The 17,228-nt window shown below is 47.4% G+C and overlaps 1 protein-coding gene across 2 annotated transcripts in view; it reads right to left on the bottom strand.

Moving 5' to 3' along the window:
* UTP20 (UTP20 small subunit processome component) overlaps window positions 1-17,228 on the bottom strand; it is a 355,063-nt gene that overhangs the window by 151,101 nt on the left and 186,734 nt on the right. For both annotated transcript variants that reach the window (XM_075344692.1, XM_075344693.1), the window contains exons 26-27: window positions 13,343-13,509; window positions 12,192-12,400 (exon numbers count right to left, since the gene is read on the bottom strand). In XM_075344692.1, coding sequence (XP_075200807.1) covers window positions 12,192-12,400; window positions 13,343-13,509 — 376 coding nt within the window. The remainder of the gene's footprint in view (window positions 1-12,191; window positions 12,401-13,342; window positions 13,510-17,228) is intronic.

Here is a 17,228-nt window from a genome sequence, read left to right as displayed (position 1 = left end):
ATGCAAAACAGCATTGGGTGACTAGTTTTTTCCTGGTCAATGGGCATGCAGGTCTTAAATCTATCCATAGTTTCTTCATATACTTCATATATCCTGTCTCATTCGGTCTGCTGGTGTAATATCATTCCATCAGGTCCAGGATCTCTTGCCTTGTCCATGTAAGGTTTGTTCCAGTAGCCTATCATCAGATTGTCCTGGTTCCTCAACATCTGATACAGAGCTTGTTAATCCGGGCAATGAGAGAAGTAGGAATTATAGTGTTAGGAGTCTTGCCCAAGGTATAGTAGGGCATCTATATTTATTATACTTTCTAACAAGACCTGGATTTTAAACCCTGGTCTCCAATGCTGGAAATTGTGCCCTTGAAGGTTATGCACTTAAAAGGGAACCAGCCACCAGATTTGGCGACTATAAGCTGTGGCCACCACCAGTGGGCTCTGATATACAGCATACAAACATGCTGTATATAAGAGCCCAGGCCGCTGTGTAGAATGTAAAATTCACTTTATAATACTCACTTAACGGGCAGTGTGGTGCAGACTGGTTGGATGGGTGTCTCCGTTCTCAGGATCCAGTGCCGCCTCTTTCGGCCATCTTTGTCCTCCTCCTTCTGAAACCTGGGTGCATGACGCGTCCTACGTCATCCACACTAGCCGGCATTGAGGTCCTGCACAGGCGCACTACAATACTTTGATCTGAACTGAGCAGGGCAGATCAAAGGAAGCCTGTGTGTGACCTCAAGGCCAGCTAGTCTGCATGACATAGGACACGTCATGCACCCCGGCTTCAGAAAAAGAAGGACAAAGATGGCCGAAAGAGGAGGCGCTGGTACCGGAGAACGGAGAAACCCATCTGACCAGTCTGCACCGCACCACCTGTTAAAAGAGTAGTATAAAGTGATTTTTACGGTCTACACAGCGGCCTGGGCTCTTATATACAGCATGTTAGAATGCTGCATATAACGGCTCACTGGTGGTGGCTGCAGGTTACAGTCACCAAATCTGGTGACAGGTTCCCTTTAACCACTGCACTATACCCCCACACCCATATATATATATATACACACATACATTTTTTTATTATATAGATATATATACACACATACATATACTAAATATATATATATATATATATATATATATATATATATATACATACATACACACACACATACATACACATATATATATATATATATACACACACACACACACACGTTAGCAGAGCCTCAGTTCACAGGTACGTAGAAGTCGTAAACGGAATGACGATGTTTAAGATCTTCCAGTATCTGGACTCTTGGGGGTCAGAGACCTGCCCTAAACCAAGTGGAAATTTAACTAAATCATTTTTTGCCTGATCTAGCATTAGAAAGTTTCATAATCATTACCCAGATTGAAGCCTGTGGTGTTTAACTTATTGAACTTTTAACACCTTGCTGTCTAATGAAGCGATAAATGTACTGTACAAATGACTGCCTGGCAAACGAGGCACATAGCTACAAGTTACTGAATCTGAAAACCTGCTATAAAAACAAAGTTAAACAATTCTTAGTACGGATATTACATGTTGTTCAATGTAAGGCTGTTTATAATAATGTTTACAAAAGTTTGGTGAACAAGTAACATCTAGTTTAAGTGAAGCGATTACTTGACGGGAAAAAAAAAAAGTCAAGTTCAGTTTTAGAAAAACATGTGCAACTACTTCTAAGTAGAGGTTTTCTTCAGTGCTAAAGGTCACCAAGATTCATTTTTCAAAAACTTAAGAACAGGAACATTTGTGCATCAATCCAATCTTTAAATATTGCTCACATAAAGGCCAATTTGGTCTTTTAGCATTGGCAGAGAAATGTGTGGCTATAAACAGTGTCAAACAGGGCTGAAATAAAAACTTCCCTTGGGAAAATGTTTGGTGACAGAAAAGTCAGATGTCTTAAGTGAGAACATACGATTCGGGAGCCAGATACTCTATTTTTCAAACTATAGAGCTCATATTGTAATATGAAACCCAGTTTTAGACATCAGAAAACAGGAAAATTATATTTCCAACTATTAAAACTTACCAGGTATTGTAAATTAGTACAGGGTCAATAAAAGTGCTCTATGGAGCTGGATATGGTGGCGGCTTTAGACTAGAGAGGCTAACAGTCAGCCGCTGTTAGGGATTCTCACATTATGCACACAACACTGCTGTGTACAAAAGTAGACCACACAGCTATAATGTGTATGTGTACACATACACACACACACACACACACACACACACACATTATATAAATATCATACACACACATATACATATACCGTATTTTTCGGACCATAAGACGCACTTTTTTCCCCCCAAATGTTGGGAGAAAGTGGGGGGTGCGTCTTATGGTCTGACTATAGGGATGCGGCCGGGAATGTGGGTGCTGCGGTGGAGCGGGTCATCGGGAGCACGAGCAGGCTGCAGCAGCGCCTGCCGTGACCACGTGGGCCCGCTCATTACATATGCACGCCCATCCTCCCGCCCATCATCTCTCAGCGAACACGGCGCTGACAGGTGGGCGGGGTGATGGGCGGGGGGGTGCGCGCATAATTAACAGCCGGCCGTGATCACCCCTGGCAACTACAGCCTGGAGTGATCATGTGCGGCTGTATTCACTGCCCCCCGTGCATCATTATCAGCGCGGGGTGCAGTGAATCAGTATACTCACCCGTCACCGCGTGTGGAGCCTTCCCCCTGCAGCATCGCGCGATGTCTTCCTGTCTGTGCCGGTCAGCTGATCTGGTCAACACTAGCGGCGCGCACAGCGATGACGTCATCGCTGTGCGCGCCGCTAGTGTCCACCAGCTCAGCTGACCGGCACAGACAGGAAGACATCGCGCGATGCTGCAGACGGTGACGGCTCCACACACCTGCGCTGCAGCTGAGACAGAGATCGGTGCTTCAGGAAGTGAGGAAAGGTGAGTATAAACGTTTATTTTTTTTTTCTGTGCCACAGGCCATATACATGGATGGGGGAATAACATGAGCAGGATGGATGGGGGCATAACATGAGCAGGATGGATGGGGGCATAACATGAGCAGGATGGATGGGGGCATAACATGAGCAGGATGGATGGGGGCATAACATGAGCAGGATGGATGGGGGCATAACATGAGCAGGATGGATGGGGGCATAACATGGGCAGGATGGATGGGGGCATAACATGAGCAGGATGGATGGGGGCATAACATGGGCAGGATGGATGGGGGCATAACATGAGCAGGATGGATGGGGGCATAACATGAGCAGGATGGATGGGGGCATAACATGAGCAGGATGGATGGGGGCATAACATGAGCAGGATGGATGGGGGCATAACATGAGCAGGATGGATGGGGGCATATCATGAGCAGGATGGATGGGGGCATATCATGAGCAGGATGGATGGGGGCATAACATGGGCAGGATGGATGGGGGCATAACATGGGCAGGATGGATGGGGGCATTTCATGAGCAGGATGGATGGGGGCATAACATGAGCAGGATGGATGGGGGCATAACATGAGCAGGATGGATGGGGGCATAACATGAGCAGGATGGATGGGGGCATATCATGAGCAGGATGGATGGGGGCATTTCATGAGCAGGATGGATGGGGGCATAACATGAGCAGGATGGATGGGGGTATATCATGAGCAGGATGGATGGGGGGTATATCATGAGCAGGATGGATGGGGGGTATATTATGAGCGGGATGGATGGGGGGTATATTATGAGCAGGATGGATGGGGGGTATATTATGAAAAGGATCATATACAAGGCAGGAGGATCCTTACCAGAATGGGGTACCTTAGTAGAGAATTTGGGGACATTACCCCATAACAGTGTCAGCAGCAGATCCTCGCCCCATAACAGTGTGTCATGACCATATTTTTTGGTTAAAATTTTATTTTCCTATTTTCCTCCTCTAAAACCAGGGTGCGTCTTATGGTCAGGTGCGTCTTATAGTCCGAAAAATACGGTGTATATATTATATATATATATATATATATATATATATATATATATATACACACACACCGTATATATTATACTGTACATACACACACATATATATTCACACACACATGCATACATACACACACTCACGTAGTACATCATCCACCTATGCCAAGTGTGCACACCACTGCATCCTCTGCATGTGCAACCCCCCGGACACCCGCATATTTTCTCTAAAACCATAAATGGAGGGGGCACATATTGATTGATTTAGAGACATGTTATTGCTGACCAATGCCACCCTGCATAGCATGCTGAAGAGCCTAGCACTGTAGTCTTAACCAATCAGGGCCACTTTTTCTCAGCATGCCCAGCAGGTTTACCAATGCAGTCCCCATGTCACGGTCATCTCACAGATCTATTCTTATCTATCTTTTATTGTATAGTTTATATCATTTTTATTAAAATCACACTGGATCTTGAACATATACGTGTCTCTGGGATATTGGTTAATAGCATTATGTTTTAGGATATGTTTGCTATAATAATTGTATTTATTGGTGGATATATACAGTTATGATTGGTTGCAGGGGGTATAAAATAGGAGGGCTGTGCACTGCTGTATTAGCTTGTGAAAGACACACATACTGTCTCAACACCACTATTGTTCGTATGCAAAGTAAAAATGGCTGTAGAGCAGAATAAAAAATATGTTTTTTTTTATTTTGCCTCTTCGTTGCAAAGATATTGGCACATAATGAGTAATTTTTTGATAAGTGCAAGTGGGCGCTCTCAGAATTTTCACTGGAGGCGTGTACTTCTTCCTCTGTATGACGTTGATTGACCTATCAAAAAGGATGCAACGCAGAGCAGAAACAAAACACATCCCCCAATCTCAGCCCATGTTCTTCAGTGTGTGAAGTGTAATGAAAGACGTCCCCGATCTACTGCTCTACCAACCTCGCACACGATTATAAAGTGCTTGAAGTAGTACACAAATAATTAACAGCTTTCACATCAGCTTGCGGTTGTCAGTGAGGAGTGGACACAGTGCAGCTGAGTTTAACTGTGTCACATTACAAAACCTTTATCAGCTCTCTTCTCACAGCAATGCCAGGTCTGCTGTACTAACCCCCTGACCATCCTCCTACACTACCAGTGCAGAGATGTGTCAGTAATCGCACTTATGTTGGTCATGCTCATGGCAATTTTTATTCGCTCTGCAGTAATAACAAAAGATGATTGCATCCTATATAGAAGCAGCCTGCTCAGAGCTATGGTGGGGGTGTGTTCTTTTTCCCCTATGTGTTTCTGCCTGTTTATGATTGGGCAACGTCATACCGGGAAAGAAGGGAATTTTGTTTACTTACCGTAAATTCCTTTTCTTCTAGCTCCTATTGGGAGACCCAGACAATTGGGTGTATAGCTTCTGCCTCCGGAGGCCACACAAAGCATTACACTTAAAAGTGTAAACCCCTCCCCTCTGCCTATACACCCCCCCGTGCATCACGGGCTCCTCAGTTTTGGTGCAAAAGCAGGAAGGAGGAAACTTATAAATTGGTCTAAGGTAAATTCAATCCGAAGGATGTTCGGAGAACTTAAACCATGAACCAAAGAACAATTCAACATGAACAACATGTGTACACAAAAGAACAACAGCCCGAAGGGAACAGGGGCGGGTGCTGGGTCTCCCAATAGGAGCTAGAAGAAAAGGAATTTACGGTAAGTAAGGACTCGTCTACCTAGGCTGGCATCTGCCGAAGCGTAGGTATGCACCTGATAGTGTTTCGTGAAAGTGTGCAGACTCGACCAGGTAGCCGCCTGACACACCTGCTGAGCCGTAGCCTGGTGCCGCAATGCCCAGGACGCACCCACGGCTCTGGTAGAATGGGCTTTCAGTCCTGAAGGAACCGGAAGCCCAGAAGAACGGTAGGCTTCAAGAATTGGTTCCTTGATCCACCGAGCCAAGGTTGACTTGGAAGCCTGCGACCCTTTACGCTGGCCAGCGACAAGGACAAAGAGCGCATCCGAGCGGCGCAGGGGCGCCGTACGAGAAATGTAGAGCCGGAGTGCTCTCACAAGATCTAACAAGTGCAAATCCTTTTCACATTGGTGAACTGGATGAGGACAAAAAGAAGGTAAGGAGATATCCTGATTGAGATGAAAAGGGGATACCACCTTAGGGAGAAATTCCGGAACCGGACGCAGAACCACCTTGTCCTGGTGAAACACCAGGAAGGGGGCTTTGCATGACAGTGCAGCTAGCTCAGACACTCTGCGAAGTGATGTGACTGCCACTAGGAAGACCACCTTCTGCGAGAGGCGAGAAAGAGAAATATCTCTCATTGGCTCGAAAGGTGGTTTCTGAAGAGCCATTAGCACCCTGTTCAGATCCCAGGGTTCTAGCGGGTGCTTGTAAGGGGGGACTATGTGGCAAACCCCCTGCAGGAACGTGCGTACCTGCGGAAGCCTTGCTAGACGCTTTTGAAAAAACACAGAGCGCCGAGACTTGTCCCTTAAGAGAGCCGAGAGACAACCCCTTTTCCATTCCGGATTGAAGGAAGGACAGAAAAGTGGGCAAGGCAAATGGCCAGGGAATAAAACCCTGATCAGAGCACCAGGATAAGAAGATCCTCCACGTCCTGTGGTAGATCTTGGCTGACGTTGGTTTCCTGGCCTGTCTCATAGTGGCAATGACCTCTTGAGATAACCCTGAAGACGCTAGGATCCAGGACTCAATGGCCACACAGTCAGGTTGAGGGCCGCAGAATTCAGATGGAAAAATAGCCCTTGAGACAGCAAGTCTGGTCGGCCTGGTAGTGCCCACGGTTGACCCACCGTGAGATGCCACAGATCCGGGTACCACGACCTCCTCGGCCAGTCTGGGGCGATGAGGATGGCGCGGCGGCAGTCGGACCTGATCTTGCGTAACACTCTGGGCAGCAGTGCCAGAGGAGGAAATACATAAGGCAGTCGAAACTGCGACCAATCCTGAACTAATGCGTCTGCCGCCAGCGCTCTGTGATCTTGAGACCGTGCCATGAATGCCGAGACCTTGTTGTTGTGCCGGGACGCCATTAGGTCGACATCCGGCTTCCCCCAGCGGCAACAAATCTCTTGAAACACGTCCGGGTGAAGAGACCATTCCCCTGCGTCCATGCCCTGGCGACTGAGAAAGTCTGCTTCCCAGTTTTCTACGCCCGGGATGTGAACTGCGGAGATGGTGGATGCTGTGGCTTCCACCCACAGCAGAATCCGCCGAACTTCCTGGAAGGCTTGGCGACTGCGTGTGCCGCCTTGGTGGTTGATGTATGCCACCGCCGTGGCGTTGTCCGACTGAATTCGGATCCGCCTGCCTTCCAGCCACGGATGGAACGCCTTTAGGGCTAGATACACTGCCCTTATCTCCAGAACATTGATCTGAAGGGAGGACTCTGTCGGAGTCCAGGTTCCCTGAGCCCTGTGGTGGAGGAAGACCGCTCCCCACCCTGACAGACTCGCGTCCGTCGTGACCACAGCCCAGGATAGGGGCAGAAACGATTTCCCCTTCGACAAGGAAGTGGGAAGAAGCCACCACTGAAGGGAGGCCTTGGCTGCCCGAGAAAGGGAGACGTTCCTGTCGAGGGACGTCGATTTCCTGTCCCATTTGCGGAGAATGTCCCATTGAAGTGGACGCAGATGAAACTGCGCAAATGGAACTGCCTCCATTGCTGCCACCATCTTCCCTAGGAAGTGCATGAGGCGTCTCAAGGGGTGCGACTGGGCTCGGAGGAGAGATTGCACCCCTGTCTGTAGTGATCGCTGTTTGTCCAGCGGAAGTTTCACTATCGCTGGGAGAGTATGAAACTCCATCCCGAGATATGTCAGCGATTGTGTCGGTGTCAGTTTTGACTTTGGGAAATTGATGATCCACCCGAACCTCTGGAGAGTCTCCAGAGCAATGTTCAGGCTGTGTTGGCATGCCACCCGAGAGGGGGCCTTGACAAGAAGATCGTCCAAGTAAGGGATCACTGAGTGTCCCTGAGAGTGTAGGACTGCTACCACTGTTGCCATGACCTTGGTGAAGACCCGTGGGGCTGTTGCCAGGCCGAAAGGCAGTGCCATGAACTGAAGGAGTTCGTCCCCGATGGCGAAACGCAGGAAGCGCTGATGCTCTGGTGCAATCGGCACGTGGAGATAAGCATCCCTGATGTCGATTGAGGCTAGGAAGTCTCCTTGGGACATCGAGGCGATGACGGAGCGGAGAGATTCCATCCGGAACCGCCTGGTTTTCACGTGTCTGTTGAGCAGTTTGAGGTCCAGAACGGGACGGAAAGATCCGTCCTTTTTTGGTACCACAAACAAGTTGGAGTAAAAACCGTACTATGGGGAGATAAGGTATGCACACCAGTGACTATGTAAGGGGAATACATGGAATAGCAGAAACTGCTGTGTGAATACTGACTTGAAAAATCCAATAGCTATGTGTAAAAGTGAAAATGTGAAAAATGGAATCTGCATTACTGCCATGAACATATGAATCAAGAGAAATTTAGCTACTGAATTGATCAATGCAATAGAGCCCCAACACTACGCCAAAGTATTTCTCTACGTTGGGGTCCCTAGCTTGTGTGTGTCCTCTCATGCAGTTAAAAAAAACTTACCGTGTATGGGAAGCTGAGACCCAGGCTATTTATGCGTATTGTATGGATTGGCAATAGGTGTGGTGGGGAGGGTTCACAAACGAAAAACTACTAACAATAGTAAAAACCGTGACCCCATTGCTGAGGGGGAACAGGGATAACCACTCCTTCTGCCTTCAGAGTGTTCACCGCCTGAAGAAGAGCATCGGCTCGCTCGGGGGGCGGAGATGTTCTGAAGAAACGAATCGGAGGACGAGAACTGAACTCTATCCTGTAACCGTGAGACAGAATGTCTCTCACCCATCGGTCTTGGACATGTGGGAACCAGGCGTCGCAAAAGCGGGAGAGCCTGCCACCGACCGAGGATGCGGTTTGGGGAGTCCGCAAGTCATGAGGAGGCCGCTTTGGGAGCGGTTCCTCCGGCGGTCTTTTTAGGACGTGCCTTAGACCGCCACGAATCAGAGTTCCTCTGACCCTTTTGAGGCCTGTTGGACGAGGAGAATTGAGACCTGCCTGAGGGCCGAAAGGACCGAAACCTCGATTGTACCTTCCGTTGTTGAGGTCTGTTAGGTTTGGACTGGGGTAAGGACGAGTCCTTACCCTTGGATTGTTTAATGATTTCATCCAATTGCTCGCCAAACAGGCGGTCGCCAGAAAACGGCAAACCGGTTAAAAACTTTTTGGAAGCAGAGTCTGCCTTCCATTCACGTAGCCACATGGCCCTGCGGACTGCCACTGAATTGGCGGATGCTACCGCTGTACGGCTCGCAGAGTCCAGTACAGCATTCATGGCGTAGGACGCAAACGCCGACGCCTGAGAGGTTAATGACACAACCTGCGGAGTAGCGGCCCGTGTGACTGCATTAATCTCAGACTGACAAGCTGAGATAGCTTGGAGTGCCCATACGGCTGCAAATGCCGGAGCAAAGGACGCGCCGATAGCCTCATAGATGGATTTCATCAGGAGCTCTATCTGCCTGTCAGTGGCATCCTTGAGTGATGCACCATCTGCCACTGCAACTATGGATCTAGCCGCCAGTCTAGAGACTGGAGGATCCACCTTGGGACACTGAGCCCAACCCTTGACTACGTCAGGGGGGAAGGGATAACGTGTGTCATTAAGGCGCTTAGTAAAGCGCTTATCCGGAAAAGCTCGGTGTTTCTGGACTGCATCTTTGAAGTCGGAGTGATCAAGAAACGCACTCCGTGTACGTTTGGGAAACCTAAAATGAAATTTCTCCTGCTGAGAAGCTGACTCCTCACTCGGAAGTGCTGGAGGAGAAAGATCTAACACCTGATTGATGGACGCTATAAGGTCGTTTACTATGGCGTCCCCTTCAGGCGTATCAAGGTTGAGCGCGGCGTCAGGATCAGAGCCCTGATCTGCCACATCCGCTTCATCTTCCAGAGAGTCCTCATGCTGAGACCCTGAACAGTGAGATGAAGTCGAGGGAAGCTCCCAGCGAGCCCGCTTAGTCGGTCTGGGACTGCGGTCCGTGTCGGAGTCCTCTCCGTAGGACCTATGAGTCGACCCAGGAGCACTTTGCTGCTCCGACCGAGGTGGGCCTGGGGGCAATGAATCAACAGTGCCCGGGGCCTGTGTTACAGGTCTGGACTGCAAAGCTTCTAGTATCTTAGCAGACCATCTATCCATAGACTCAGAAAGTTTGTCAGCGAATACTGCAAACTCTGTCCCTGTCACCTGGACAGTGGGGGCCGGTGGTTCCACCTGGGCCGGGGGTCCCACCAGTGGCTGAGACTCCGGCTGAGTGAGTGTCACAGGGGCCGAGCATTGCACACAATGAGGGTAGGTGGAACCTGCAGGTAGCATTGCCGCACATGAGGTACAGGTTGCAAAGTAAGCCTGTGCCTTGGCACCCTTGCTTTTTGCGGACGACATGCTGTTGTCTCCTCTTAGAGCAATCAGTGAGGGTATATAGCCAAAAGTTAATAGTGCGGCCGTACAGAGTAAATGTATACAATATAAGCATATAAATATACACTTCGGCACCCAGGGGGGCCAGCACCTAGTAACAGGTGCGGCTTACCGACCGCTCTCAGCGGTTGTGTGACCACCAGATTCCCTGCCTGGGCCTCCCAGAGCTGTGGAGCTCGGAGTTGTCTCCCCTCTGAAGTTCTCCAGCGTCTGAAGTGCTGATAGCAATGGCTGCCGGCGTTCTGAGAGGAGGAGGGAGCCGTGGGCGTGCCTGTAAAAGTGCGGGAATCTGGTGCCCCACGGTGCTCAGTGAGGGGGGAGGAGGATACAAAGTATGCTCCAGCCTTCAGCGCTGACGTCCAGTGCAGCGTCCCGCCCTTACCCCTGACTGGCAGGCCCGGGGGCAGGAATATGCGGTACTAGGCCGCAAAAGCCGGGGACTAAAGTTATAAGCGCGGCCGGCAAACAAGCACGGTCAGCGTGGCAGTCCCGGCGCACAAACACACCCAGCAGCTGCTGCAGTGTCCATTTCACAGGCGCTCTATGCGCCGTCCCCAAGGGGACACAGAGTACCTCAGAGTAGCAGGGCCTTGTCCCTGATGATACCCGGTCTCCTGTCCAGCAGATTCCCCCAGGGGCTGCGGAGGGAGCACGGTCCCAGTGCCTGGTGACCGGTTAGGATCCCACTTCACCCAGAGCCCCTAAGGGATGGGGAAGGAAAACAGCATGTGGCTCCTGCCTATGTACCCGCAATGGGTACCTCAACCTTAACAGCACCGCCGACCAGAGTGGGGTGAGAAGGGAGCATGCTGGGGGCCCTGTTATGGGCCCACTTTTCTTCCATCCGATATAGTCAGCAGCTGCTGCTGACTAAAATGTGGAGCTTGCGTGGATGTGTGCCTCCTTCAACACAAAGCAATAAAACTGAGGAGCCCGTGATGCACGGGGAGGTGTATAGGCAGAGGGGAGGGGTTTACACTTTTAAGTGTAATGCTTTGTGTGGCCTCCGGAGGCAGAAGCTATACACCCAATTGTCTGGGTCTCCCAATGGAGCGACAAAGAAATAATGCCCATTTGCAGTTAACAAAACTTAACACTTGGTGCCAAATACTTATTGGGGTGGTTTCTGATGAATAGGGTGGTTGAGAAACTTTCTGCAATAAAAACTGCATTGTAAGAATAAATGAATTAAACGGCCACACAATTGTCACTAACAATGTAATTTTACTTTATCAGGAGTCTGTAATCCATCTCTTTAGTAATGTGCACTTACCTGCCAATAGATATTGTTAATTGAAAAATCAGGATGTGTGCAGTAACCCGAGAGAGACAATGTTCACCAAGACTCAGAGTTAAAGCAGTAAATATAAGAAGTGATATTATCAAGGTTGGGAGACCACAAAATGGTGTCCCTCGTCTGGGTTACAGAGGTTGGAGATCAAATCTGCGCAGATATTAATGAATCAGACAATGAAACGTGATCATCGTTTGAGCAGAAGCTTACTTCTGACCCGTGTATTAAAAAGACTTGTGATTATACAACATTCGACTTTGACCTTGAAGCAAGAACAAGGAGTGACATCCCACAACTCACATCCCTCATTTCAGCTGGGGATCCAAGCTCGCTTACAAAACTATAGAGATTATGAATGCACAATCGCAAACTTACCTTTTCCTTCTGTTCTAGAATATGAGACACCGTGGCAGTCATGCAAAGTAAAATCTGCAGTATCTCAGGTAAGTAAGGGCTGATTAGGTGACCTAAATTTTTAAGGACAACTTCCAAACTATTGTATAAACTGTGCTGTCTCCCAAGAGGCAGAACCTTAGAAAGGTCCATTCGTTCTACAGACTGCTGCACCAGAGCCAGACAGCTTCCTGCAAAGTAAGAACAAAACCAATGTCAGCATAACAGAAGAGGAGAAAAATGGCATTTTAGCTCATCATAAAGCAATCTCCACTTTAAAATGTCACATTAGCTATACGTAATTTAACATTTTAAATTTGTCAACAGGTGTATAAATGCCATAACTATTTTGCCATTGGGGTTCTTATGTCTGGCAGGCTGCTTGCGCTAACTTCATAGTCACTTTCTAGTACAGAAATGGCCTTTAAACGTATTTGCTTTCCTTACTCACTTCAAAACATGTAAGATGCAAAAGCCTCAACCATTGTGCGTTTTGATATCTGACTCCCTTCCAATATGGTCTTCTGGGAAAAACATTATAAAGTGGGTTCCTAGAACTTTGTCTAGCGTACAAAACTGAGAGACACTTATGCGGGCGTCACACGGTACGATCTATCGTGCCATCGTACCCCCACACAGCGGCCGCCCAATAGCAGAGGAGAGGCGGAGATGAGAGGGACGTAAAAATCCCGCCCACCTCCTTCCTTTTGCATCGCCGGCGGGACGCAGGTAAGCTGTGTTCATCATTCCCGGGGTGTCACACGGAGCGATGTGTGCTGCCCTGGGAACGATGAACAACTGGCACACAGAAGAAACGACTTTTTGAAAATGAGCGACGTGTCAACGAGCAACGATAAGGTGAGTATTTTTCCTCGTTCACTGTCGCTCGTAGCTGTCACACGCTACAATATATCAAACGATGCCGGATGTGCGTCACTTACGACGTGACCCCGCTGTCATATCGCCCAATATATTGTACCGTGTGACGCCCGCATTAGTCATCTCCTAAATGGCCACATAGTAATATTACACTGTCAGTGATGCCTAGCTTGCCCTGAAACTAACCGGCCGGTACCAGCTATACAATGGGTACAGGTTAAGTGAAGATTTACATGCAGTGAATTGTATCCTACCATCCTTCAGATGTTTTACTGGCTCATATAGAAGATCAAGGAACATCCGGATCTCTTCAGCCTGGGAACCAGCTAAGAAACGGAGAACAATTGACATCCGGGTGCTGGAGGCAGACTTGCCCTGTGTTTTCCTGCCAGTTTTGCTTCTCATGCGCCCATATAATATTCTATAAAGAGAAGATCAACATAAATGAGCAGTGAGTTAATAAATATTAAGTAAATATATACATAGACATACACACACTATACATACATTATATTATATATATATATATCCACACACACTATACATACATTATATTATATATATTATATATATATATATCCACACACACTAAATATATATATATATATATATATATATATATATATATATATATATTATATATACACACACACTTTTTTTTATTTCTTTTTTACAGGCAAGATAAATAATCCTATAAATTACTCGAATTAAAATTACACCGACAGTATTTACACGGTATCTAATTTATAAGCAATGATCCCAAAGACATTGAGCGTCATGTCTGTTTAATATGTTTTACTGATAACTAATATGTGTGCACCTTCAATCTATAGCCACCTCAGTGTACCTAAAATATATTACAATCTGTCAAGTGACAATTTTGTTTTGATTTTGTTTCCATAAACCATTGGAGACATAAATGGAGAAAAAATAAATAAAAAAAGATATAAAAAAAGAAATTATTTTTTTTTTTTAAGGAATGTATTTAAAGCACCACCCTAATGATTTGATTTTTTTTTATTGCACTGCTGGAGTGGTACTTTAAATCTAAGTACCATATCCTCTGTCTTTTACTCGCGCTCCGGCGTCTTCATTTTCAGCGTCGCTCCAGGTGGTCTCCAGCAGTTTATGACCTGTCGGAAGCTTCAGTGTTTCATGGGGTGAGCTGGAGGTCACTCTTCAATCCAAGTCTATGAGAGTTTCGTTCTTGCTCTCATAGACTTGTACTGAGAACCTGTGACGTAACTTATGACTTCCGTCCAGTCAGAAGCTGCGGTCACAAAATGGCACCAGAGGACTGTAGCGGCGTCAGTAAAAAGAAATGAAGACACAGAAGTATAGGGAGTGGGACCTTAAGTTAAAAGCACCACTCCAGCATTAAAAAACAAACAAAGAAAAAAAAAAAAACACACCACAACTCTGGAGTGTGGTGCTTTAACTAAAGAAGGGAATTTTGTTACTTACCGTAAATTCCTTTTCTTCTAGCTCCAATTGGGAGACCCAGACGATTGGGTGTATAGCTACTGCCTCCGGAGGCCACACAAAGCACTACACTAAAAAGTGCAAGGCCCCTCCCCTTCTGGCTATACACCCCCCGTGGGATCACGGGCTTGCTCAGTTTTAGTGCTAAAGCAAGAAGGAGGAAAGCCAATAACTGGTTTAAACAAATTCAATCCGAAGTAACATCGGAGAACTGAAACCGTTCAACATGAACAACATGTGTACCCGAAAAAAACAAAAATCCCGAAGGAAACAGGGCGGGTGCTGGCAGGGCTGTGGAGTCGGTAAGCCAAACCTTCGACTCCGACTCCGACTCCTCAAATTCTCTTGCACCGACTCCGACTCCGACTCCTCAAATTCTCTTGCTCCGACTCCGACTCCGACTCCGACTCCGACTCCGACTCCGACTCCGACTCCGACTCCGACTCCGACTCCGACTCCGACTCCGACTCCGACTCCGACTCCGACTCCGACTCCGACTCCGACTCCGACTCCGACTCCGACTCCGACTCCTACATATATTGCTTATAGTTAGGTGAAAAATTTATTGTAGTACATGAATATGTGTATGTGAACATCAGACATTTAATAATTTTTATGATACAATAATCAAGATATTTGGATAGAACATAAAATATATTTATTGGAATACAACTTTAGAACACAAAAAACTGTAATAAATTGTAAATATGTAATACACTATGTAATATACAGTAGATTACATATATATCTTGTGTGTGTATATACACTGTATATATATATATATATGTATATACAGTGTATATACACACACAAGATATATATGTAATCTACTGTATATTACATAGTGTATTACATATTTACAATTTATTACAGTTTTTTGTGTTCTAAAGTTGTATTCCAATAAATATATTTTATGTTCTATCCAAATATCTTGATTATTGTATCATAAAAACAATTAAATGTCTGATGTTCACATTATACTACAATACATTTTTCACTTAAATATAAGCATTATACTAAATGTTATTATTTAGTAAAATATTCAGCACATTCTGCATTGCACTCCTGTCCCCAATTTATTATATATTTTAGGAGTCGGAGTCGGTGCATTTTATACCGACTCCGACTCCACCAAAATGAGCTCCAACTCCGACTCCGACTCCACGACTCCGACTCCGACTCCACAGCCCTGGGTGCTGGGTCTCCCAATTGGAGCTAGAAGAAAAGGAATTTACGGTAAGTAACAAAATTCCCTTCTTCTTCGGCGCTCCATTGGGAGACCCAGACGATTGGGACGTCCAAAAGCAGTCCCTGGGTGGGTAAAGTAATACCTCAAGTTTGAGCTGCAAAACAGCCCTCTCCTACGAGGAGGCAACTGCCGCCTGCAGGACTCTTCTACCTAGGCTGGCGTCCGCCGAAGCGTAGGTATGCACCTGATAATGTTTGGTGAAAGTGTGCAGACTCGACCAGGTAGCTGCCTGGCACACCTGTTGAGCCGTAGCCTGGTGTCGTAATGCCCAGGACGCACCCACGGCTCTGGTAGAATGGGCCTTCAGCCCTGATGGAACCGGCAGCCCAGCAGAACGGTAGGCTTCAAGAATTGGTTCCTTGATCCATCGAGCCAGGGTGGATTTGGAAGCCTGCGATCCTTTGCGCTTACCAGCGACAAGGACAAAAAGTGCATCCGAGCGGCGCAGGGGCGCCGTGCGGGAAATGTAGATTCTGAGTGCTCTCACGAGATCCAACAAATGTAAATCCTTTTCAAAACGATGAACTGGATGAGGACAAAAGGAAGGTAAGGAGATATCCTGATTGAGATGAAAGGAGGATACCACCTTAGGGAGAAACTCCTGAATCGGGCGCAGCACTACCTTGTCCTGGTGAAAAACCAGGAAGGGAGCTTTGGATGACAACGCTGCCAGCTCGGATACCCTCCGAAGAGACGTGACCGCTACCAGAAAAGCCACTTTCTGTGAAAGTCGAGAAAGTGAAACATCCTTCAGAGGCTCGAAGGGCGGCTTCTGGAGAGTAACTAGTACCCTGTTCAGATCCCATGGATCTAACGGCCGTTTGTACGGAGGGACGATGTGACAAACCCCCTGCAGGAACGTGCGTACCTGAGGAAGTCGTGCTAGACGCTTTTGAAAAAATACCGATAGCGCTGAGACTTGCCCTTTAAGGGAGCCGAGGGATAAGCCTTTTTCCAAACCAGATTGCAGGAAGGAAAGAAAAGTAGGCAATGCAAATGGCCAGGGGGACACTCTCTGTGCCGAGCACCAGGATAAGAAAATCTTCCACGTTCTGTGGTAGATCTTAGCAGACGTGGGCTTCCTAGCCTGTCTCATGGTGGCCACGACCCCTTGAGATAATCCTGAAGATGCTAGTATCCAGGACTCAATGGCCACACAGTCAGGTTCAGGGCCGCAGAATTCAGATGGAAAAACGGCCCTTGTGACAGTAAGTCTGGCCGGTCTGGTAGCGCCCACGGTTGGCCGACCGTGAGATGCCACAGATCCGGATACCACGACCTTCTTGGCCAGTCTGGGGCGACGAGAAGGACGCGGCGGCACTCGGACCTGATCTTGCGTAGCACTCTGGGCAAGAGTGCCAGAGGGGGAAACACATAGGGCAGTTGGAACTGCGACCAATCTTGCACTA

The sequence above is a fragment of the Anomaloglossus baeobatrachus genome, chromosome 4 (assembly GCF_048569485.1).
Source record: "Anomaloglossus baeobatrachus isolate aAnoBae1 chromosome 4, aAnoBae1.hap1, whole genome shotgun sequence".
Lineage (NCBI taxonomy): Eukaryota > Metazoa > Chordata > Amphibia > Anura > Aromobatidae > Anomaloglossus > Anomaloglossus baeobatrachus.
Note: the sequence above shows the minus strand (reverse complement) of the source record. Positions and strands in the feature narration are given on the sequence as shown.